A 26,236-nucleotide genomic window follows, 5' to 3' on the forward strand; every position below is an offset into this window, starting at 1 on the left:
AGCAGAGTACACCAAATACAATTTCAGCTCTTCAAAAAAAAAGTTTTGTAATATTTCATCTAAATCAACAAACTAGATAACCATTTTTCTGAAAAAGTTTAAGAAAAATTTTAAATGGATAAAATTTTTAAAAATGGAATACAGCATTTGTAGTTTGGAACAACCTAACATATCATCACCACTACCCAATTGCTGCACATTTCATTGACCTGCAATAATAAAACTTGTATGTTATGGTAATACAAAATTTAACTTCACTTGTTTATAGTCAGGTTTGGCTCTACTTGCTAAAATCTGATTTAAAAAATTAGTCACAAGCTCTTTTTTTTTTACTTTGTTTATAACAGTCTTCAACACACCGTGTATTTTTACTTACATATTAAAGAGTTTTACTCTACTTGCTAAAATTTTATTTAAAATTAAACTTTAATTATATGGGTTTTGGGGTGTGGGTTTTTTTACTATCTAATACTCATCTGTTAACAGAAGAAAGTGATTATTCATATTTAATTTGACTAATTAATTTTAAGCACATGTTTTAATACTAAAATTTTTTTAGCTGTACTGTTTTATAAGTATACAGATAAACAAATTTAATAATTAACAAAAATAATTTAGGGGGAAAGTATTTTACTTACATTATGATGATTCCATTATCAATGGAAAATGAATCTGAAGGTAAACCTGCAATATTCCAGACACGAATTGTCACTGCTTCTCCCAGGGTACTCATAAGAGAATAATCTTCAGAGCAGGGGATGCCTCTTCCTTTGCACAAAACTGACCACTCCTTGGTTTGGTTCTTCACAACATACACAGAAAGATATTTGAAAAAGAAGTCAGAAGTTATCAAATGAATACTTCATAAGCTCCTGAATTATGCTTTGTTGAGGAAACCAACCATGCTGAAAGCAAGCTCAAAAATGATTTGTAATTATCAGATATTTTTCAACTAAAATTATTATTTGGGGTAGTTACAGACTGAGAAATTAATTATATTTAAAAATAAGATTAAGTTTAGGCAGATCACTAAATAGTCAAGTCAGAAGCTTGTGTATAAAAGATATTGTCAATTACTATTTCAAGACTTCTGTTATAAAGGCTCTGTGAATCCCATGGTTCTGTACGTTCTTTGTATTAAGAACATATGGCAAAACAATATTAAAATATGGCGGTATTTTCAATTTGGAGAGACACAGAGACATTTGTTTCTCACTTTTATGCCTCAGGGGAGAGAGATAACAGCTGTGCTCTTAAGTGCAAAAATCAGGCATGTACCAGAGTTTGGACTTCCTTCTTAGAACCAAGAGGAGGCGTTTATGCCCAGGTTTACATTCAGAAAGGCAGAGATCAAGTTTCAATTGGAGGTGAGAGGTCAAACGGTTCAGAAATGGGTGGGGGGGAAGGCCCAGATACACAATCTATTAGGCAGAGTCAAGGAGAAGGTGTCTGTCAGTGGTGCTGCTACAGACTCAGGGGCAAATGAAAATGCTATGTGTGGAAGGCAGCTCTGGCTGAGATTATCTCAGGTTCCTGATAAGACAGTTTGATCAACATTCAACATTCCTTTAGCTTTGTAAAAGACTTGCCATTATAGTTTGGTGGGGGGCAGGGGAGTTAATGACTAAGTTAACAGAGCACCTGTGAAATATTACATATAGTATCTCTACTATATATATATATATAGTAGACATCTAATAGCCTAGTTCTCCCTCTTGGCGATCCTGACAAGCTAATGAACGAGAGTCTATTGCCCACTTGGGAGAGCCTGGCAAGCTCCCCATGGTATACTCATATCCCAAATACAGTAACATATATATGTATATATATATATGTATGTGCATGTGTATATATACATATACACACACACACATATATATATATGTATATATATATATATATACCTCAGAGAGCCCAGCAAGCTACTGAGAGTATCCTGCTCGTACAGCAGAGCCTGGCAAGCTACCTGTGGTGTATTCAATATGCCAAAAACAGTAACAATAGGTCTCATTCCCCTGACCCTGAAAGAGCCTCCAATCATTGGGAAAGACGAGTAAGGAGAGACTGCTAAAATCTCAGGGATGAGTGTAATAGAAACATTACTGGTGCCCACTCGAGTAGATCAACTAACAAAGGGATGACAGTTATACAGTGATACAATATCTCTACTATTTAGTTTTCTCCTTTTTACTTTGTAATTCTTTTTTTAAAAAACCTCTTGTGGGAAAAATATTTTGTAACAATGTAAATATTCTGAGTCTTGTTAGACATTAATTTAAAAAAATTTTTATATCAGTATAGATTTTTTTTAAATTATTTACTTTTGGGGGCAGCAGTTTTTAGGCAACACCTGGCAGTGTTCTGGCTCTGTGCTCAGGAATCACTCCTAGTAGAGATTAGGGGACCATATGGGTTGCCCAAGTTCGAAGCCAAGTAATATTCCTTACCTGTCGATAGCTAGATGTGAAAGCTCCCAAGTAAGCGATAATTCCCGAGGAAATGAGGATGTCCCCCGTCAGGTTGAAGTACAGCACGCCCAGCATCTGAGCAGTTTGACTCCACCGTGTTTTCTCACCTCCCAGGCCTCCAATCAATTGTTCAGCTCGTTCTAGCTTTTTACTGCATAAGTCAACCTCAAATATAAAAGGGCTTATCAACATTAATTTATCCAACACTGAAACAAGTTAAAAATGTAGGGATAAATTTACACAAAACATGAATCCGGAAAATCCATTAACTCTAAAAGAGAAATGTGGGATACTGTGTAATAACAAAATAAAAAGGGAGCGCGCACTCTCTCTCCATGTAGGTTCAGTGGTTAGGCTATTTTCCCACCCTGAATGGCAGATAGTGATGGATGAAAAAAGGACAAAATGGGAACCAGTTGGTGATCAATTGCCATTTATTCTTCCTTCACCTCCTTCCAGTCTCACTTACTGCCATCTCCTTCTCCTCAGCCTATTCTCCCAGCCTAGTTATTCCTCCTCTCCAAGGGCTGGGGTAGCAATGGCTCTTTTGTTTTGTTTTGTTTTTTGGCCCACACCCTGCAATGCACAAGGGTTACTCCTGGCTCATGCACTCAGGAATTACTCCTGGTGGTGCTTGGGAGAACCATATGGAATCAAGTTGCAAATCAAGCCCGGGTCAGCCACGTGCAAGGCAGACGCACTACCCACTGTGCTATTGCTCCAGTCACCCCCCTTCCCCCAACCAAGCTCTTCTTAAAATAAGACAAAGATATGCAGCCAGGAGATCTGCTCAAGGGCCAAATACCGTCTAAGAATGTGTTTCTCCTTTCCTTAGTTCAACAACCGTTTAAATATTCATCTTAATTCTACTTCTTAATATTAGTCATTTTGTATGGACACAGTAAGAGATACATTAAGCTTGTACGGGGGCTCGCCTGGGGACATCTCATTATAGATCCCAGACTACAGTACTCAGGCCAGATTATTCTTTCCTAACCTTAGCAGGGTCCAAATCCAGTTGTTACTCTTAGGATCATGACAGAATTTGTCCATGATTGTGCCCTTAACTTATAGTTAAGTATTATGGCGCTTGGCCTGGCCTGTTTTGATGCCAGGGTAGCTCACAGTTTGCCCTGGGTCCATCCAGTCCTTCGTTGGGACCCTGCTTTTGGGGTGCTTAGAACTAAGGGCAACTTTAGTCAAGACTTAAGTCAAGATAACAGAATACCCAGGAGTGAGTATTATTCAGTCAATTAACTCCCAAGTTACAAAAGCATAGCATTAACTGTCTTCCTGTGTCTACACAAAAAGGGCATTGCTCTGAAGTAAGCTATGCAAAGAACATAAGGGAAAGGGAAAAGCAATATTTCACTTACAAATGCAAAATCAGAGATTTCTGAGGATTTTGGCTTTAAAGTTACTTCACAAGTGACTGCTTAGGGGAAATGAGATGAACAGACAGGGGAAGCAGAACAAAGGAGAAGTAAAAGATAAATACTGAGGAAATGGGAGTGCTTTGGGACCATTGTGATGGGTGTTACTCAGTACATCTAAGCTCCTTGTTGTGGAGGAGAAAGGCCAGAGGAAAAATGGCAAGCTAATGGTAAGCCTAAAATGTTTAGAACTATAACCCAACAGGATACCCCACTAGGCAGACTGAGAAGCCCGTGATGTTTCAGACTTTTTTCCCATAATAAGGAATCTACTTTAATTTATAAAATTTATACTGAATATTTGTCATATGATGCAAAGAATATCTATAAGGAAATAAACTATATTTGGAAACACTGAGAGTTCAGCAATATAAAACACCATTTAACAAATAGACCACTTCATTTTAATAGTCTAAATGCATTATGTATTCTATGAGCGTTTTCCTCTCATTTAACTTATGGCTAATTTAATGATAATTTTAAAGGTCGGATGTTTAAAAGTTTTTAATAATTTAAGCTTACTTATAAAGTACCATTTTCTAGATGTTAAAATGTGTCAACCCATGCAGACACTTAAATTACTTTAAATTAGGACATCGATCAATAGCTGAGAGCCTACTTTGTGCATAAGACTACTAACCAACTTTGATTATAAGCAATTAATCAGTATGATTCCTTAAAATATGGCAATTAGAAAGGTGGCAAACTTGGGAAAACTCATTTCTACCCATGCAATAGCAATAGCAACATCCAATAGTATACATAAATATATTTCATTTAAGTGACTAAACATTATTTTTGAAAGATTAAAAAAGTGGTCTTACACTGTTGGTGGAATTGGTATCGAAATATTAGATGCCATGGGGATAGAGCAATAGTACAGCAGGTAGGGTATTTGTCTTGCATGCAGCCAACCTGGGTTCAATCCATGGCATCCCATATGGTCCCCTATGTACCACCAGGAGTAATTCCCGAGTGAAGAGCCAGGAGTAACCCTAAGCATTACTGGGTATGAACCAAAAAGTAAAAATCCCAAACAAACAAAAAATATTAGACGCTTAAAACTCAACTATCAATAACGTTTTGTAAATCATAGTTCATTAAAATTAGTTCTAAAAATGGTTGTTTTCAATGCTTTTGCCTAGTGTTTAAACTTATATTAATTGTATTAAGTAAATACAAGCACTAATATAACTGCATCAAAACATATTAAATAAAAATTCTAGATAGAAGATAAAATATATATGCTTATCTAAACATCACTTGTGTCACTTGTATCACTTGTAGACCCGTTGATCTTCAATTTGCTCGAGCGGGCGCCAGTAACGTCTCCATTTGTCCGTCTTGAGTTAGTGCAGCCCAATGATATCTGCTCTCTCCAGGAACAGGAAGAGCCTCAAATTGTTCATTCAGAGATTTGACGAAGAAATCTGACCATCTAGTTGGTGGGCGGCCACGAGGTCTTCTGATGTCCCATGGAATCCAGTCGGTAATAGGTCTAGTCCAGCGGTCATCTCTGAATCGCATTACATGACTGGCCCATCTGATTTTTGTTTCCTTGGCAAAAGAGACAGCATCCTTGATTTTTGACCGTCTACAGAGGTCAGAACTCCGAATTCCTTCTCTCACTTGAGTGAGACATGATATTCCCAGCATAGCTCTTTAGATTCCTCTTTGGGATACCCTAATAGCATTCTCATCCTGTTTGCGTAGGGCCCAGGTCTCTGAGGCATATTTTAGTGCAGGAAGAATGGTGGAATTGAAAAGATGTGCCCAGAGTCGGAGGTTCTTCGTTCTCTTAATCACCTCTTCAACGCTCTTGAGTGCATTCCACGTTGCTCTCTTACTCCTGTGCAGTTCTGGCACCAAGTCGTTCCTCATGTTGATTTCTCAACCCAGGTACACATAGCTGCTGCATTTGGAGATGTTCGTTCCATTGAGAGCAAATGGAGCTTCAAAGACCAGTTCGTTTTTCATGAACATTGTCTTGCTGACATTCAGCTGCAATCCGACCTTTCCACACTCATGGTCGAAGTCGGCCAGCATTTGTGCAGCTTGGTTAATGTTTGGTGTTATGAGAACAATGTCATCAGTGAAGCGGAGGTGGTGTAGTTGCCAACCATCTATCTTCACTCCTATTCCTTCCCATTCTAGTCATCGCATGATGTTCTTGAGGGTGGCACTGAAGAGTTTTGGTGAAATGGTATCACCCTGCCGCACCCCTCTCTTTTTACATCAAGGATCACTTCCTTGTAGAATGGTGAGATCCTGGTGGTGAATCCACAATACAGCTCACGGAGGATTTTGATATACTGAGTTTGAACACCCCGTTTGGCCAGGGCTTCAATGACCACCTCAGTCTCAACAGAATCGAAGACCTTCTTTAAGTCGATGAATGTTAGACAGAGCAGCATCTTGAACTCTTGCGAAACTTCAATGAGTTTGGTCACTGTGTGGATATGGTCTATCAATATCCCCTTCGGAATATGAATATGAATCCCCTTCGGAACCCGGCTTGCTCGAATGGTTGTCCTTCGTCTAGTGTTCTGCCTATTCTATTCAGAATGACACGATTGAACAACTTATAGATGACAGACAGCAGGCAGATTGGGCGATAGTTGCCGATGTCGAGGATGTCTCCCTTCTTGTACAATAGAACGGTCCTACTGGTTTTCCACTGGGACGGAACCTTGCATTTAGACAGGTTGCATGTGAAGAGTCGAGCCAGTGTATTGATGAGTACTGGCGGAAGATTCTTCAGGTGTTTGGGTCTGACCTTGTCTGGACCAGGTGCTGTTCGCATCTTTACCAGCGAAATGGCGTGTCGGATTTCAGAAGGGAGAACGTTGGGAACGACATATCCATCCTGCGGAATTTGGTATGTGGGCAGGTGGACATAGCTGTCAAAGAGATCCGGTGGCGGTGGCTGGATACATCCAGTACCCAGCCACTGCCACCCTCTAGGTTGCTCTTCCGACAGTTGGGCCGAACCTCACGCGCCAGTGAAGCCCCGCAAAGTCAGGTAAGCAGAACTTTGCAACCTTAGCTCTAGGTTCAACGAGACCTGGAAACAAGATCTTCTGTCTGCCTCCTCCAATCCCCGGCATCTGAGGGAAGAGTCCAACCCAGACGCCCCACCCTACCCAAGATAAATACCTCACTGGCTGACCCCCACTACATCCACGACCCAGCCACCACCACCCTATCTAAACATATTTAAGAAATAACCAAAAACTGATAATATTGCCGATATTTCCAAAAGTCAAGCTTTTTCTATTTTGGTTTTCCCCTTTAAAATCTTCTAATTTCATCTTTCATCTATTCTCAACATCGCTTAAGATGAATAAACATGGTAACAGTAAATCAAATGATGAGCTTTAATAAATTTGCCAACATCAACTCCTCGAAAATGTTTTGGACAAATTTTTTCCATAAAACAGACTTTTAGTACACATGGAATCATTCAATATTACCATAATTCAAGATTTTATCATTAAAAAACAGTAAAAGTCTTATATAATTTATCTTTGTCAGTAAAATTTGAAAAATTTTTATAGTGAGCAATACTAAACTTACCAATATGATATAGTATTTGAAATTCATCAGTTGAATATAACGCCTAATAATAGGTCACATTTCTAAAGTATCATCTTATCTCAACAATATAGCATTTATATACGCATATAGAAAACAAAAGGAAAGAGAATAGCTATTGAAATCAGGTTGCCTGAGCTGCAATTTTAGCTCAAAGCTGAGAGACAAGAGAAAATTACTTAGCCTTTCTGTGATTTAATTTCTCAAAACATTTCTCCCTAAAAGGTTGTTGTGAGAATATATAACATATATTGCTCTTATAACAAAAATACCTTGCACATAAGAAGCATCAATAACTATCAAAGTATTTTGATTTTTTCTAGAACTTAGACTTTATAAATATTTGCAAATGTTATAAGGTAATTTTTTGTGTGTATATGAGTAAAATAGTTTTGTTTAGAGAAATAAGGAGAATATGTGTTTTAGAGAAAATTCAGTATTCACCAGAGGAGAGAGAATCAAGAATACACACCTCAGGTTAAGATATAGACAAATCTTCAGGAGAAAGAATATGACTAGGTTAGTGATTTCAGCATTAAGAGTATTTTCAGTAAACACAGTATGGTTGTAAGAAGTGCATTGTAAGCTTTGCCAGTAACATAGAACTTAAGTACTTAAGGTAATAATAAGGTTCCCCTTTTAGAACCTGTATTACTAGGTAATAAATCATATTACCTATAACATTGAAAGCATAATTGAAACAGGTCAATTTTCCAATAATCAAGAATATTACCTAAGCATTTATATGACTATTTAACATGGAGTCATCAAAAAATATTGAAACCATTATTAGCTTACGGACGACATGAATACAGGTAGAGGTGGATCTGGTCAGATGGCAAAAGCTTGCTAACCTCTCACCAGGAAAAGAAAGTACCAGTACCAAACTAGCTGCTAGGATGGACACCACTCTCATTTATAATAACTTAGAATCTGTCCATATTTCTCCCCATTATCACATACCTGATTTTCCAAGTCAGCTTTCTTTTGTTTATTTAACTCAAGTGTGTCTTGCAGCTTGGCCAGTTTGGCCTGAACTTCATAGAGAGCTGCCTGCTTCTTTCTAAGACCATCCATGGCAATTTTAAGCTCCCCTTCAGCTGCTGCCAGTTTTACCTTTTTGGGAGCTACTATTTTTGCCACTCTGCAAAAATTAAATTTGGGAAATCAGATATATTTATATATGGTAGTCCATTTAATGTTATTGACTTTACTTCTACTTTATAAATATTCTACTCTATCACATAACACCTTTTAGTGCAAAAACTACCTTAATTTCTCTGAATTTTACTTAAGAATCAGCTCAAATTGATTTCAATAACAAATTATTCCTAAAAATATAACAAATATACAAAATATTTTCAAATAAGTAAACTTTTCTATCCCAAATATTAATTTGTTATTAAAATATTTTTTATGATTTTGCAAAAGGAAATAGATGTGAAATATTTCAATGTTTATAGATGTTTGTCAAATAGGTTAAAGGCTTAATTCTGATAAGAATATGAAACATGCTATCTTTATTTTTTTTAAATTTCACCCTTTAATATATCCCAGAGAGGCAAAAAGGTATAGTAGAGATGACATCTGCATTTCTATGTTCATTGCCGCACTGTTTACAATAGCCACAATATGGAAAAAACCAGAGTGCCCAAAAACAGATAACTGGCTAAAGAAACTCTGGTATATCTACACAATGGAATGCTACGTAGCTGTCAGAAAACATGAAGTCATGAAATTTGCATATAAGTGGATCAACATGGAAAGTATCATGCTGAGTGAAATGAGTCAGAAAGAAAGAGACAGACATAGAAAGATTGCACTCATATGTGGAATATAAAGTAGCTGAGAGGTACAAGCTTACAATGTTGCAATTTCTGGCAGATATTTCTCTGGACTTAGTTACTAAAATACTAAAATACAGAAATCCAAAACTGTGCGGCTGCTAGTGCGGCCTCTCGACCTCATATCTCTTCATTCTCAGCAATGGAAAACAAATTATCAAATGCTTTCTTTTCAGCAGGTCGACTTTAGGGGGGAGAAACTCCAAACAATAATAGTGACTTTTTGTTGAAATATTGAATGTAATCAAAGTAAAGTGAAAGTAAAGTGAAATTTACCAGTTACACATGGGGTGGGGGCCTGGGGAGGTGGGGGGGAGGGTGAGGTATACAGTGATTCTTGGTGGTGGAATATATGCACTGGTGAAGGGATGGGTGTTCGAGCATTGTATAACTGAGAATTAAACCTGAAAGCTTTGTAACTTTCCACATGGTGATTCAATAAAAGAGTAAATTAATAAAAAAAATTTCACCCTTAACTATATCCAATTATCTTATAAATGTTTATGTTGGTAACAAAAACAAACTATACATTGAAAACAAAAGCTTTAAATCTTATATTCCTCTACCTGAGAAATGTGGGAAATCATATCTTTTTAAATAATAAAATATTAAACTAAAATTTATTATCACTAAAATTTGTTTTTATTACTAAAATTTATTATTATGATACAAAACTATACATGAATACACACATATGTATATACATACATATAAAATAGTCCAAGCTGTTCATGTAATTACATTCTACTGTAATAGCTGATTTTAAGAAAAATAATCAATAGCTTTATTGCTTTGGACATGACAGACAGCTCTCATACTGTCACTGCACTGTCATCCCATTGTTCATCGATCTGCTTGAGCGGGCATCGGTAATGTCTCCATTGTGAGACTTGTTACTGTTTTTGGCATATCGAATATGCCATGGGTAGCTTGCCAGGCTCTGCTGTGTGGGCAGGATATACTCTCAGTAGCTTGCCAGGCTCTCCATGAGGGAAGGAGAAATCAAAGCTGGGTCAGCCGTGTGCAAGGCAAATGCTCTCATACAATTATGAAAAAATGGTTCAATGTCTCACAAAAAATAGTCCTCATACCAGCCATGTGAAAAATGTGATCCAAAGGCCAATGAGACAGTACAGGCAGTACAGTGGTCAGAAGTGCATGCTGTGCTTGTTATGGGAGACAAGTTGAACCTCAGCAACACATGTTGGGGTTCCTCCCTCCCTAAGTAGCATCATTTGTGATCCCAGAGTCCTCTGAGCACCACCAGGGTGGCCCTGGTGCCTTCTGGCATTACAGGGCACAAGCAACTCTATATTCTTTGACCTTAGCATTAAACTACCTAGACTGGCCACTGAGGACCACTGAGAGTAGCCCCTAGGCCCCTGAAAACTGCTTCGGGACACCTCCTCCCAAAAAAGTCAAATGTGGTTCAATATATATCTCACCCCTGAAGGAAATCCCCTTGTCCAACTAAACATCTCTGAGGAGCTCTATATTCTTCATTTATTTCTATCAATGTATTGCAAAAGTTTGAGGAAGAAGATCCTAGAGTATAGGTATCTTTCATTAGACAACTAAAGCTTTTTCTTTTTAATTTTTATTTGTTATTAACTTATTGTTTTAGGGAGAGGGTGTAGGGGCACAATCAACCTGTGCTAAGGGCCCTGCTGTGTTTGCAGACTGCTGCTAGCAGTGTGTAGGGAACTATGTGGTGCCAGGAAATTTTTTTCCACACTGTGGAAAATGACTTAAAAATAAGTAATTTATGTTAATATCATTTTTATATTTTAAAATGAAATAGCAGAAAGTCTCTTGCCCGCACACCTGGCTGTCTTCCCCAGGCCCCTTCGAGGGGATGGGCTTTAGCTTTCCTCCCCACTCCGAGCAGAGCTCCCGGCGGCCAAAGACCACCGGAACCTAGCTACAGCCATGTTGGAGGCCCCTCTCCACATGTTCGGACAGGCCTCATGCATGAAGGTACCAGCAGAGGAACCCAGGTGTGTGTAATCCCATCAATGGCCAACATCCAGAGAGAAACTTAAAAGCAAGCTCTCAGAAGATATCTTTAGCCTACTTCTCCCTCTGGGAGAAACTGGCAAGCTTCTGAGAGTTTCCTGCCCACATGGGACAGCCTTGCAAGTTTCCCATGGTGTATTCATATGCTAAATCCAGTAACAAGCTGGATCTCATTCCCCTGACTCTAAAGAGCCCCCAGTGCAACATTTTTAGGAGGGCCAAGTTGAGATAGACTTCTAAGATCTCAGGGAAAGGACGAAATGAGGTGTTACTGAGCCCGCCCGAGAAATCAGCGATTAACGGGATTTAACGGGATTTTGTGAAAATGAAATAATTTTTTTCAGTTTTAATTTCTACTATGGCAGATAAAACAAAGTTTTGAAAGTCTTCAGCAAATTTGTAGGAATATAAGGAGCTCTTAATAAACTCTACCATGAATTTCTACCCCTCCCAATAAAATATGCTTTCTTCTAATTCATATGAAATGACTTTGAAGATACACCACATCTTAGAACACAAAACAGGAATCAATAAAGTTCTGAAGGAAAAAAATCATATCAAATCATTACTTATTGAAATATATAATTTTCACAATAAATAAGTAAATTTCACAATGAGAAATTAGCCATGAAAAGAAAGCAAAAAAATTTTTAAAAATTAGTGATAATGCAATATATTACAGAATAACCACTGATGCAAAAGGGAAATCAAAAGAGAAATAAAAACTTTCTGGGACTCAATACAAAAAGTCCCAGGACATTTGTCAGAACATAAAGGATTAATAGCATAAGTAATACTAATAGGAAAGTTCATAACAAACTTAAATAAGAACAAGAAAAATCTCAGACAAGCAATCTATTATAAAAATATAAGAAACTAAAAAGAGAATTTCTAAATGATCATCAATAACAAAAATAACATAAGCTAGAAATAAAATAAAAATTCAAAGGCAATATAAAAGAATAAATAAGATCGCCAAATCTCTAGCTCAGCTCAAAAAACAAAAACCAGACTTAATATATATTATTCGAAATGAAGGAGAAAGTTACAATAGATACCACAGGTAAACAAAGGATATTAAGCTACTTAACAATATTATGTCACTACATTGTAAAAAATAAAGACAATGTGTATTTGGAATCATAGAACCTGAAATTCTGAATAGAAAATCTGAACATACCAATTATAAACAAGGCTACTGCATCAATAATCAAGTCTCCTCTCCACAAAAACAAAAGCCCTGGTCCAGATAGCTTCATCATTTAGTTCTACCAATATTCAAAATTGACCCATAAGCTATCCTTCTGAGCTTCTTCCAAAAATTCGAAGTAAATTATTCCAAACACTTTTTTTATGAGGTTAGCATTACTGTTACTAAACATAGAAAACTAAAAAGAAAAAGAAAACCTATAGACTAATAGTCCCTAAAACCAGGAACAGTGATTTAAAAGAACTTAGTGAACCAAATTCAACAATGCATTCTAAAGATCATATATTATGCCATCGAGTGAGCTTATTCTAGGGTTGAGAGAATATTTCTACACCTGAAAATCAGTTAGTATAACACACCAACAAAAGACAAGGCCACATCATCATATTAGCATATGCAGAGAAATATTTTGACAAGATTCATATTTGTTTATGATAAACTTTTAACAAAATGGGTACAAAAATATTATGCTAGTATAGCAAAGGCTATACATGACAAACCAACAGCTAAAACAGTTAACAATAATCTATAGGAAATCTCTAAAATATTCTTGTCAAAGAACAGGCTCGTTTCTGTAGTAAGAAAAAAGAAATAAAATGGACACATACCGGAAAAAGAAGTAAAACTAGGATAGCAATGGCAAAAAACATGATAATATGAAAACCCTAAAGATGATTAAAATTATTAGAAACAATAAATCAATACAGTAAAGGAGTAGGCTGCAAAATCAATATACTAAAGTCTATTTCATTTATGTATGTTAATAATAAACTAGAACAGGAAAGAAACCAAGAAAATCATCTCTTTACAGCTGCTTAAAAAAGAACTTGGCACTTAGGAAGCAGCTTAATAAGGTAAAAGATTCATAAATGAAAAACTCTAAGTTGTTACAATAAACATAAGAGACAAGGAAACTGAAAATAAATCCACTCTCATAGATTGGAAATATTAATATGGTTAAGATCACCATCCTACCCAAAGCATTATACAAATTCAGCATCAAAACTACAATGGCATTCTTCAAGGAAATAGAAAAAGACATACAACTATTTTTATAGAACCACAAAAGATTCCAAATAAACAAAGAAATCCTGAGAAAGAAAGATGGGAGTCATCACATCCCCCAACTTTAAGCAAAACTACAAGATACAGTAATAAAACAACATGATTTTGGAATAAGTGGACACACAGAAAATAGAATAGAATTGGGAGTCTAGAAAAAAACCTCACTATATATAACAATTCTTTCATGATCACAAAGTAGCCAAGAGAGTAAAATGGGAAAAGAAAAAATCTCTTCAACAAATGTTACTATGAAAACTGCTTCTCACATAGAGAAGAATTAAACTGAATCACTATACCATACCAAACAAATGAGCTAACCCTAAATGGATTAAAGGGTTTGCTGCTAGACCCCAAACCATAAAATACATCAAAAATGCATCGGGAAAACATTCCATTGATACTGCTTCATGGCTTCTGGGGGTTCCAATCTATCATCAAAGAAAACTAAAGCCAAAAAAAAATGAGATTACCCTAAACTAAAAAACTTCTGAAAAGCAATTATGCACAGCAAAAGAAACCATAATTAAGACAAAAGAAATTCTGTTAATGGGAGAAAATATTTACACACTAAGTACCTAATAAAGGATTAATATCCAAGGATATATATATATATATGTTTAAGTAATGCACATAACTCAACAACAAAAAGCAACTCTATCAGAAAATGGAAAAGAGCAGAATAGACCATAAAAGACATCCAGAGGCAAAGAGGCTCATGAAAAATACTCGTTATCATCTACTATCAAGAAAGCAAGAAGTCAAAATAATATATCATCTCACAACTATGATTAGCATATATCAAAGAAACCAGAAACATCAAGCTACTTATGAGGTGTGAAAAGAAGGAACCCTTATCCACTATTGGTAGAAATGTAAATTGGCCCAATCACTTATGTAAAACAGTATGAAAATGTCTTTAAAAGTTTAAAATAGAACTAACATACGATACAGTGATTCCATCCCTAGGTATCTACCCAAAGAATCCAGAAACCCTAATCAGAAAAAATAGTGCATTCATTGATGCACTATTTACAACAGTACAACACTCAACCTATAAAATAAACCAATTGCCAAAAGACAAATGAGTGCATAACGAGTTGAGTCCATAAATATAATATCTATAAATATATCATACATATATAGATATAAATACCCATATTTATATAAATATATAAGAATACTATTTAGCTGGGCTGGAGCAATAACACAGCGGGTAGGGCATTTGCCTTTCATGCGGCCGACCCGAGTTTGATTCCTCCATCCCTCTCAGAGAGCCTGGCAAGCTACTGAGAGTATCTCGCCCACATGGGAGAGCCTGGCAAGCTCCCTGTGGCATATTCGATATGCCAAAAACAGTAGCAACAAGTCTCACAATGGAGATGTTACTGGTGCCCACTCAAGCAAATCGATGAGCAATGGGATGACAGTGATACAGTGACAGGGATACTATTTAGCTATTAGGAAAAAATGAGGTTCTGTCTTTTGCTCCAACATGGGTGGAAGAGAAGAGGATCATGCTAAATGAAGCAAGTCAGAGGAAAAAGACAAATACCAGATGATCTCACTTGTATTTGTCTACAAAGAAAAATGACAAAGAAGCAGTTAATGTCCCATGAGAATAAACCCTTAGACTCTAACCACAGAATGGGGTTACAAGTGGGAGTGTGCAAAATGGGCTCAAAGGGTCAAATGGACTGTGGTGGAGGATATATTGGCACTGTGGTGGGGATGTGGTATGGCAACATCATACTCCTAATACACATACATTTTTGAACATATAAAAGCAATGTTACTTGACGTTTGCATATAAGTGGATCAGCATGGAAAGTATCATGCTAAGTGAAATGAGTCAGAGAGAGAGACAGACATAGAAAGATTGCACTCATCTGTGGAATATAGAATAATAGACTATAAGACTAACACCCAAGAATAGTAGAAATAAGTACCAGGAGGTTGTCTCCATGGCTTGGAGGCTGGTCTCTCATTCTGGGCAACTCAGAGAAGGGAACACCAAGTAAAATGTGGTTGGGGGTCATGTGGGGGAAGGATGATGCGGGCCGAATATAGACTAGAGACTGAACACAATGGCCACTCAACCACAACACCTAATCAGAGAGAGAGAGAACAAAAGGGTATACCCTGCCATAGTGGCAGTGTGGGGTGGGGGGAGACAGGACTGGGGAGGGGGGGAGGGATGTTGGGTTTACGGGTGGTGGAGAATGGGCACTGGCGAAGGGATGGGTTATCAAACTTTGTATGGGGGAAACATGAGCACAAAAATGTATAAATCTGTAACTGTACCCTCACGTTGACTCACTAATTAAACATAAACTATTAATAAAAAAAATAAATAAAAAACACAAAAAAATAAAAGCAATGTTATCTTAACAAAATGAAGGTTGCTATATTGTAAAAAGTATTAAGTACTACAGAATTTTACTATTTAATTGGCATAATCTTGCTTCTATTACATAAATATGTAGGCACATAGTAAGTATAAGACAAATTTTGTGAAGATTCTCACTTATATTTTAACTTTCAAATTTCATATTATCTAAATAACCAAACCAAAAAATATAATCATTTAGTTTTCTTTTTATCAGGACTTACTTATCATATGAATCCATTGCTATCACCCATTTACACAGACCTTCGGCAGCTGTGGAAGCATTTCTAATTTTCTCTGGAACAAAATCAGGATTTGGGATATAATTTTTTCTTATGATATTCATATAAGATGCAGGAATATTGTCCTTGTCATATTCATGAAGAGATTGTAGAAATCGAATGTCACCAAGAAGTCTCTTAGCTGGACCCCAGAAATCCTCTATTTTTTTCCCTGTACCTGTTGGGTCAGGGATTTTGTCAGCTTTGATGCCTTTCAAGATACATATTGCTTCCATCACAAGCTTGACACCAGCTGGAGGACTCTTCATGGATTTTACCACTGTGATGTCCTTAAAATAACAACACGCTCATTATTAAGCAAGAACTCTTTGATTACACTAATAATTGCTTCCTATTTACAAACTATGCCACAGGTATATAATCACTACTTTCATTGGGTAGGAATGGTAACAGTGATACTTGCGTGTCAAAAAAAGCATTAATAAGCAACCCCCCCAAAAAAAATAAAAGCAAATGAGACTACATCAAACTGACAAGCTTCTGCACTGCAAAAGAGAGACTGGAGAGATAGTACAGCAGGTAGGGCCCTTGCAGGTTTAATCTCCTGCACCCCACATAGTTTACAAGCCCCAGCAGAATGATCCCCGAGTACAGAGCTAGGAGTAAGCTCTGAGCTCTGCCTGGTGAGGAAGAAAAGGAAGGAAGGAAGGAAGGAAGGAAGGAAGGAAGGAAGGAAGGAAGGAAGGAAGGAAGGAAGGAAGGAAGGAAGGAAGGAAGGAAGGAAGGAAGGAAGGAAGGAAGGAAGGAAGGAAGGAAGGAAGGAAGGAAGGAAGTTGAGACCTCCAACCCTGCTGGGATCAGGACTGGGCCTCCGCCCAGATTTCCCATTTCCAGCATCCGGAGACTTAAAAGCAAGCTCCAGGAAGCGATATCTTATAGCCTACTTCTCCTCTGGGAGAACCTGGAAAACTACTGGGAGTTTCCTGCCCACATGGGAGAACCTCACAAGGTCCCCATGGTGTGTTAATATGCCAAAACCAGTAACAAGCTGGATCTCATTCTCCTGACCCTGAAAGAGCCTCCAATGCAGCATAGTTGGGAAGGACGAGTAAAGAGAGGCTTCTAAAATCTCAGGGCTAGGACAAATGGAGACATTACTGAGACTGCTCAAGAAATTTGACAATCAACAGGATGATGATGATATATATATATATATATATATATATATATATATATGATTGCACAAGACTCAACCTCTAACAACATGTTAGTGATCTCTTATAGACGGTCTTAATGGCCCCTCAGTGAAATGCAACAATCTTCACACTCTTTCCTGTAAGGAAACTTTTTTGTAGCATTTTCAGCAGTTTTTCATAACAAACAATACAAAATATATTATTTTGGTTTTGCTTTGGGGCAAGGGTTGGGTTTAGGGATGGAAACATCCAAAATATAGTGGCGGGAAGGTGTAATGGTGGTGGGATTGGTGTCTGAATATTAAATATAATCAAATATTGTGAACTACTTTATAAAATAAAAAAATTTTAAAAGAAGTTAATGTTGAAATTTTGGAGTAAGGTTGTAAAGATCTAATATTCTATCTCCTACTCCACCTTAAACTTTACCAGATTCTCAGCATTAGCTATTTTTTTCAAAATTCACCTGTATATTTCTTCTTTAGGATAGTTCCCTTCTATATTTAACTATTTTTAAAGTGTAAGATATGCTATTATTAAATCTAACAATGCAATTCCTATTCTTTTTTGTGTAATCATATGAAACACCAACAAATATCTCACATCTACTGCAAGAATGTACTCCAATCTTAGAAAATGTAAAAATATGAAAAAGGTGCACTTTGAAATTAAAATATGCACGTGGGTCTGATGCCCCTGTGATTATTGAAGTGCAAAGCTGCTATATAAGGTTATTGAAATAATAGGTCTTTATGTTAAGTTGTAACATCTTGAAGCTTCTTTTAAAAGGATTGTCTTAGGGTACAAGTCAGTAGGGTACATAGCTGACTTGAATTCAATCCCTGGCGCCCCATTTGGTCCCCCTCAAGCATCATCAGAAGTGACACCTGAGCACAGAGCTAAAAGTTGCCCTTAGCATTGCTGGATATGGCTCAAACAAACAAAAAATAATTAGTTATGTACCTGAATTTCTTATTTTCAGGTGAATGAGAGATCCAATGGGAAAATTATTCCAGTTGCCTTAAGTATAAAGACTAAGTCGGCGAGACAGACTGGATTTGCACCCAAGGGCAAGTGCTTTCCTCTTGAGGGCAAAAAATGACCTGCCTTCTAGTACACACATGCTGGACTCTTACCTGGGCTGTGAGTGTATCCAGGGCTGACAGTGCAGACTCCAGTATTGGCAAGGCCTCAGCAAGGTCGGCGTCACATTCATCTTTGATGGCCTTGGCAGCCATAGCTTGCTCATTTGCCACTGTTTCATCAGCTTTAACTATTTTTTCAGTTTTGGCAACTTCTATAGACTCCTTCTCAATCATTACCATCATTTCATCAACCTCTTTACTAGCAACTTTTAATTGAGGCTGTAGGGCTTCCAACTCTAATTGCATTGAGGCTACTTGAGAGGCAGCTGAATCCAGTTTCTCCAAACCCACTTCATACCTCTTTTTCATCATCATTACTTCACTGAAATCAGACAGATATGTTAATTGTGAGGCTCTGTGTCCCTTCTTAAGAAAACTATTGTATTCTTGAGATTTTTTTAAAGTATAACTAAAGGATTTGTAGGAAAATTGCCTTTATTAGCAATTTGTCAAATATGTAAATGCTAAAAAAATGAATTGTGTAAAACTAAAAGCAGACAGTATTTCTTTCTTCTTCCCTCCTTCTCCTCATTCTCTTCTTTTTCTTCCTCCTCCTCTATATAACACATGCAGAGAAAACAATAATTTATTCAAGCATATGATGAAGTACAATGCTTTAAAACAAAGATGTCACATTTTAGAAATTACTTATAAAAAGTAAACTGGAGTAGATAATAAACCAGCCGATAGGCAGAAAGTCACGCTTTTCAAATGAGTGTCTTTCTTGCTGGGACTGGAATAGATAACCACTGAAAAGAATATCACAGAAAAACCAAACCCAGACATTCAGAAGGGAAGAAATGCCTCATGCTTTTGCCACATGAAGATTCCCTCTGAGTTAGCAAATACAGGAAGCACTGGGAACTGAGAGGACTATCTACAGGAGACCACATTATCTGCGTGTTCCGTTTCAGCTGGAATCCCATAGAACTAGCACAGGAAAGGTCTCGTTCTGCCAGCATGAAGCAGTTTCAATATCATGGTTCATCCTACATAATACTTTGCTTGTGAACCCACTGGTTGCCTGGTAGGTGACCTGATAATCTGCTTTTAGTGGCAGGACTACCCAGCTATAGTGATCTACAGGCTTCAGCTATTAAGAGAAGAAAAACTAGAGTGGGAATTCTAACTGAGGTAAGGGATTTTTTGAACCGAGGAAAATTTGAAAGGAAATAAAGCCATTTCAAAAATGCTTAGAAAATGATTACTTTCAACTTTCTATGTATCTTTTTTTTTAATAAGCTTTTTCCCATTAGAATGACCTTCAGAACCATAAGTGATATAGAAAATTTAATCAGACTTTCCAGGAGGTTTTGATTCCCCTGGATAAAACATTTGGAGGAACATAAGAGTAAGATTCCATAAATCTAAAGATTATAATATCTATGTAAAAATTATCTTGAGAGCCAAATAAGTAATAAAATTCCACCAACTCATGAAGCAGTTTTGGGTGGGAGTTGCTATTTCCTCAAGTAGATAAAAAAAGTACTAATGGTAATCTCCAACTACCATGACAAATAAGAAAGCTGTAATCTGCCACATGCAAAAGGCACTGCATGATCATTATGAGTACAGAGAAGTGTCTGCTAGCATCACAGTATGAAAAAGAGTTCTTCAAAATGCCTATGGAAGATTTAGAAATCACTGCCCTAATATGTGACAAACCAAAGTCAAAGTATGAATAAAGAAGAGAGTACAGGGATTAAGATACTTTCCTTGCTTTGAAGCAAGAGTGCAGCAGGTAAGGCACTTGCCTTGCATGCAGCCGATGAGGGTTTGATTCCCATCACCAAATGTAGTTCCCTGAGCTTACCAGGAGTGATCCCTCAGCACAGAGTCAGGAGTGGGGCCTGAACATAGCCAAATATGGTCCCCAGTAAAATAAAATAAAAACAGAAAGATTGCTGCCTTGCATCCCACCAACCTCAGTTTCCATTCTAAGTACCAGATAAGATTCCCTCCAGGACGGCATGGTCACTCCTAAGCAAAGAGCCAGGAAGAGCTTCTGAGCACCACCAGGTGTGACCCAAACTACATTCCACCCCACCTCAAAATAAAAAATTATATCTCAAGATCTATGTTCATTTGCTATCATTTTTAAATGTTTAATTTGATATTTTTGCTCAGAGGTTCCCAAATTTTTTGGCCTATTCCCCTTTTTCAGAAAACACAAACAAACCAAATAACACTTAGAACCTTCTCTGAAAAATCTGCTTTTTTTTTTAAAGAGAACAAACAGAATAAACTGAAAGTGTTTATCAGTTGCATGCGAGGCTAACAGAATCCACCCAGTATCCCACCCTCATGGCAGTGAGGCATTACTGCCCACTCAGAGAAACACTGTTAGCATAACAGATCAGCCTCAGCTGTCCATATAGATTAGATAATTGAGTAACAGAGTTAACATTTGTATCTTTAATGGATATCTCAATTTTGGAAAATAGCAGCAAAATTTTTTCAAGCAATTATGACTTGCTATATATTTACATTTAGCTTATTGAATTTATAAATTGGATACTTAGAAAAATGTGATGTTAACCCCCTAAAAACAAAAACATTAAAATTGTATATATACTATAAAGCATTGTTGAAATTTTTTTTCTTTTTGGTATTTGGATCACACCTCGTGATGTTCAGGGGTTACTCCTGGTGTTGGACTCAAGAATTATTTCTGGCAGTGCTCGGGGACCATATGGGATGCTGGGAATCGAACCCGAGTCGGCCGCGTGCAAGGCAAACGCCCTACCTGCTGTACTATAGCTCCAGCCCTGTTTAACTTTTTGAATGTAACTAAACATTAGTTGCAAACTTCCTAAAAAGCAACCACAGGCTGGGATCCGTACTCTGTTCCCCTGAGCACTGACAGAATTGAGCCTGGAGTAGTTCCTGAGCACCTCCAAGCATGGACCAAAGGTAACTGGGGGAAATAAAACTAATTATTTTTTTAATTTTTAAAATTTTATTGAATAACCATGAGATAGTTACAAGCTTTCACGTTTGGGTTACAATCTCACAATGATCAAACACCCATCTCTCCACCAGTGCACATTCCCCACCAATATTCTGGGTATACCCCCCCTTTTCCACTCTCCCCCTGCCTCTAAGACAGACAATATTCCCCATACTCTCTCTCTACTTTTGGGCATTATAGCTTCCAACACAGACACTGAGAGGTCATCATGTTTGGTCCATTATCTACTTTTGGCATGCATCTCCCATCCCAACTGGTTCCTCTAGCCACAATATTTTTAGTGATCCCTTCTCTATTCCATCTGTCTTCTCCCCTCCGCTCATGAAGCAGTCTTCTAGCTATGGGGTAATCCCCCTGGCCCTTATATCTATGGTCCTTGGGTGTCAGCTTCATGATATCACTAAAATTTCTAAATTTCTAACTTTATTTAATGTTTTTATATTTTATAGTATACTGAATGCTAATTTTTAGAATAAAAAAATAATTCGAATGTTTTCTGGGTGTAAAAGTCACTAACAAGCACATAAAATACTTCACAATTTTTATAGCATGTAGATATACTGTATAAGTATACCGTATCTTGTATTAATATTGACAAATGAGATTATTTAAAGAGGAAAAGCTGATCATGTTAATTGAATAGTTGTCTTTACTAAAGACAACTATTATTTTGCTATTTATTTGCTACAAAGAAAAAATTACTCTCTACTGGCGGCATTCACTTAATATCACAGCCAGGTCTCCTGAGGTCTCACGTTTAGTATACCTTCATTTCATCAACAGACATAAATATGCATTTACAATGTGCTAGACAATGCAGAAACACAAAGAATACCAAAACACTCATTTCCTACCCCAATATTATGTGTGTGAAATAAGTCCCTATTACATTAGATTCATTTTTACCTTCTTTTTTTCTTTAATAATAATTTAAAGGTGGAGATTAATTCAAGATAAGAGGTAGGAGTCACATAATTGTATCTTTGAAGCTCGATATAGAAGGATGTTGATAATTCTATAGTAGATGTGTGGAAGCTTTTACACATGTCGATACAGCCTTCTCGTACTTCCTCTGACATTTCAATTTCTTCCAAGAAGCGTGAGGCAACTGCCTGTAGTGCATCTTCAGGCCATGACTAAATTTAAGATAAATGCTTTAGTGCTTCATTACATTACTACTAAGAGTCTGTAGTACTGCAGTTCCCAGATTATGGATAGTGAACATGGAGGGCAAAGTATGATGGACAGGATGGGAGTAAAACACTTTAGTGAGGAATTTTCCCCTAAGAAAATCACTTGTGTGTTTGTGACAGGAAGTTAGTTCATGTAATACGAACTCTTCACAATACTTTCAGGAACCAAAATCTGCTTATCAGGAGCAAGGATCTAAACTTATGGGACACCTATTTTTGTGCACATTACATTGGTATCATTGCATTTAATTCTTCCAACAATTTTTTTGAGGTAGATGTTACCATCCTTCCCCAAACTCCAGAAATTACATAAATATTCTCCTGATTTGAAATCAAGGAGATCTTCAAGTCCATTGTGGTTCCTGTGTCCTCCAAAAATTGCAATCTTCCTCAACTTGGTAAACATCACCATCTTCCAACCAGTTCAAACTAAAATGCAAGAATCAACCCTGATGTACCTTCTCTTCCTCCATCATTTATCACCCCAAACTTAAGTCCAATAGCATCATTATTAAAACGCTTACAAATCCTTTCCCCCTTTTTCTCAAGTTATAAGTCAACTCTGTCATCACCTACCTGAAATATTTTAAATGTCATAGAATTAGTCTCCCTGCTTATGTGCTTCAATCAGCTGCTAAGGTGATATTTTAAAAATAAAAATTAGCAAACATCACACTCCCCAATAGGTGGTACTCTGAAGATTTTTCAACTTACTTAAAGTCAAATTTAAAACCTACTTGTAGACCTTCCTCATATAATCCTTCATACATTTCTGATCTTAACACTCCATTATTTCCTAATATTTACTGGCTTTCATTATTCTAATTTTCTCTCAACTCCTCATCCCCTCTATTTAGCTTCTTGCCTTGACCAGTTCACAATCTGTGCCAAGATCCTCTCCATAGTAACACTTTTTGTCTTTCACGTCTCATCTTAAAGATCTCTATCCAGAAAGCCCTTTTACTCCCTTTAAGCTAAGTTATATGATCAATCCTCCCCCCATTCTTTTAAGCTCAACAGAACAGAGGATTTGCTGCTCTCATTTCCCACTACTCTTAGTTTTTAGAATTAGACTTGCTACAAAGCAAAGGTTCAATAAATTAGTCTTATGTGAAATAAATACCCTTAGCAGGAAATGATAGTAGAGAGAGAACATGTAAATTCCCCCAGGGGGAAAGAAATTCTTGAGTTAGATCTCAGTATAGTATCACTATCACAGCCACAAATTCTTACAACACATCCTGTCTATTCTGTTCTGTGCTTCATGATACTGAAGTTTCTAAAACAGTTACTCTGAGTTACTCTGACTTTCTTCCCTCTGACTTATTGTTGGGGTTGACTGATATTGACAATTAAACAGTGAGAGGAGAGAGAGGAATGCTATACCCTGCCTATCCTTCTAGCAGGTGCTGTGTTTTTCTGGGACCTGTTCTTATGAGCCAGTTCAATTTCCATAGCTTCAAACTCCCATAGCACTCCATTCTCTGGCCTTTTTCATGCAGCTATACTAACAACTTCCTATTCCTACCACTTCCTGACTGTTCCACCACTCCTTCTCTGCTCCTTTAATCCTACTTACACCTCTGTGAACAATTCCTTCACTCCATTTTCCTCAGTAAGGTCTTCCAGAATGTAGCTTCCTGTCAGGGATGTCAATGGTAAACAGAATTGTCCTAAACCTTTCTATAAATATTTTGAGATGAGTAGTTCCATACATTATGTCCATAAAAGAAAGATTTTTTCTATATGATGATCCTATAAATCATAATTTTGCAATTGACCAGAATATTCTACTAAACTACATTTTTGCGGGGGTTATATAAAATAACTCATCATGATGATGGAGATTGAAAATTTGTGGAAATCTGATCAATCATTCACATGTTAATACCTGAAACCAGTCTATTGTACAGCAGTTAACAAGAGCAGGAAACTTTCTAAGACGATTCCGAAATGCATCTCCAATAGGACTCATAGCGAGGACAACATGCAGTTGGTTGCGACATCGATCGATAAACATGTTGAAAAGAGCTACAGGGCTTCCATCTGTTTGTTTGGTTTTATCTCGTTGACGATCTAACTGACGCATCTTATCGCATATCTCCTGCTTCTCATCTAATGCAAAGAGATTTGGAACCTCCCCAGCATTTAGCAGATTGTTCACATCTTCTAGGAATGACTCCTTTTTAATCTGCGTATCTGTAAATAGGAAAACACCGTGCATCTCCCCTTCAGAACATTTCCTTAAAATCACTTTTAAATCTTCACGCCACTCAACATTCCCATAACCCTTGGTGATTTCAACCTGGAAAACTGCGTCATCAGCCATGTGGGCAGCTAATCTGGTAACAGACTGCCTTCCACTTCCTCCAACACCAACCAAGAGAGCATGACTGCGAGGCTGCTTCAGGATCCTGGAAATCCTGCTGATATGTTCAATAGCGAAGCGAAATAAAACAAGGTTCATGGGTTTTTTGCTCATGTTATTATATTCTTCTAGGTGAGCTTCCACTATTACTCGAAGACTATCTACATTTTCAATTTCTCTGTAGTTAGTATCCTCCCTCTTGATATCATGGAAATCGCAAAACATTAAGCTCCGTAAGTCATCTTCTTCCACATTGCCATCCTTATCAAAATCCAAACTCTTAAAAAGCTCAGAAAAATCTTCACCCATGTAAGTTTTCAAAATTTCTTGAATGTAGTTTATCAGCCAACTTCGATCTGCATTATCCAGAAGGCGATCATAATACACCCTAAGGACCTGTATAATTTTATAGTAGATTTAGAAATTAATTCTTTAAAAAAATTTTTAATCTTTCTAGCATAATCTCAAAGAGTATAAAGTACTTTCTGAAAATTTGTGGGCTTTATTAATAGTATATCCAATCAGGATCAACTCATAATAATGTTCATTTAAAATATTAATCTTAATCATATATACTTAGGTTTACTCTTTTAAGTTTCAACAATTTACCAATAAGTAAAGGTAATTTGGAGTGACAAAAAGATCACAGATATGCAAAGAGCATTAAGAACTAAAGAACCAGAAACTAGAGAAGGTGTCTACCCCTAATGCTAATGTTCATGAGAATTTTAAAGTATCTTTTCTTATTTAAATTTTTTTTGTCTTTTGTTTTGGGGCCTCATTCAGTTGTGCTCAGGGTTTACTCCTAACTCTGAGCTCAGGACTTGTTCCTTTCAGGCTCGAGGGACCATATGGGCTACCAGCATTAAACCTGGGTGAGCCACATGCAAGGCGAGTCTTATTACTCTTATCACCTACCTGCTGTCTTATCACTCTGCCCCCTCCATTCCTTTTTCTAAGGCACAAAGCTTTCAAAAATAATTTTTCAAATTACTGGTGAATCAATAGGTATTATTATTGTTTCTAAATACATTTTCTAGAAATAAAAGAACTTCAGGTAGAAAATTAGTTTGTTCTGAATATTTGTCAATTGTCTTGGTAAGTC

The 26,236-nt window shown here is 37.0% G+C and overlaps 1 protein-coding gene across 1 annotated transcript in view; it reads right to left on the reverse strand.

The window, feature by feature from the left end:
• Positions 1-26,236, reverse strand: part of DNAH7 (dynein axonemal heavy chain 7) — a 270,230-nt gene that overhangs the window by 95,269 nt on the left and 148,725 nt on the right. The window contains exons 40-46 of the mRNA XM_055123217.1: positions 24,655-25,527; positions 22,477-22,706; positions 18,591-18,921; positions 16,241-16,587; positions 8,459-8,639; positions 2,448-2,633; positions 639-802 (exon numbers count right to left, since the gene is read on the reverse strand). Of these exons, the coding sequence (XP_054979192.1) occupies positions 639-802; positions 2,448-2,633; positions 8,459-8,639; positions 16,241-16,587; positions 18,591-18,921; positions 22,477-22,706; positions 24,655-25,527 (2,312 nt within the window). The remainder of the gene's footprint in view (positions 1-638; positions 803-2,447; positions 2,634-8,458; positions 8,640-16,240; positions 16,588-18,590; positions 18,922-22,476; positions 22,707-24,654; positions 25,528-26,236) is intronic.

The sequence above is a fragment of the Sorex araneus genome, chromosome X (genome assembly GCF_027595985.1).
Source record: "Sorex araneus isolate mSorAra2 chromosome X, mSorAra2.pri, whole genome shotgun sequence".
Taxonomy (NCBI): Eukaryota; Metazoa; Chordata; class Mammalia; order Eulipotyphla; family Soricidae; genus Sorex; species Sorex araneus.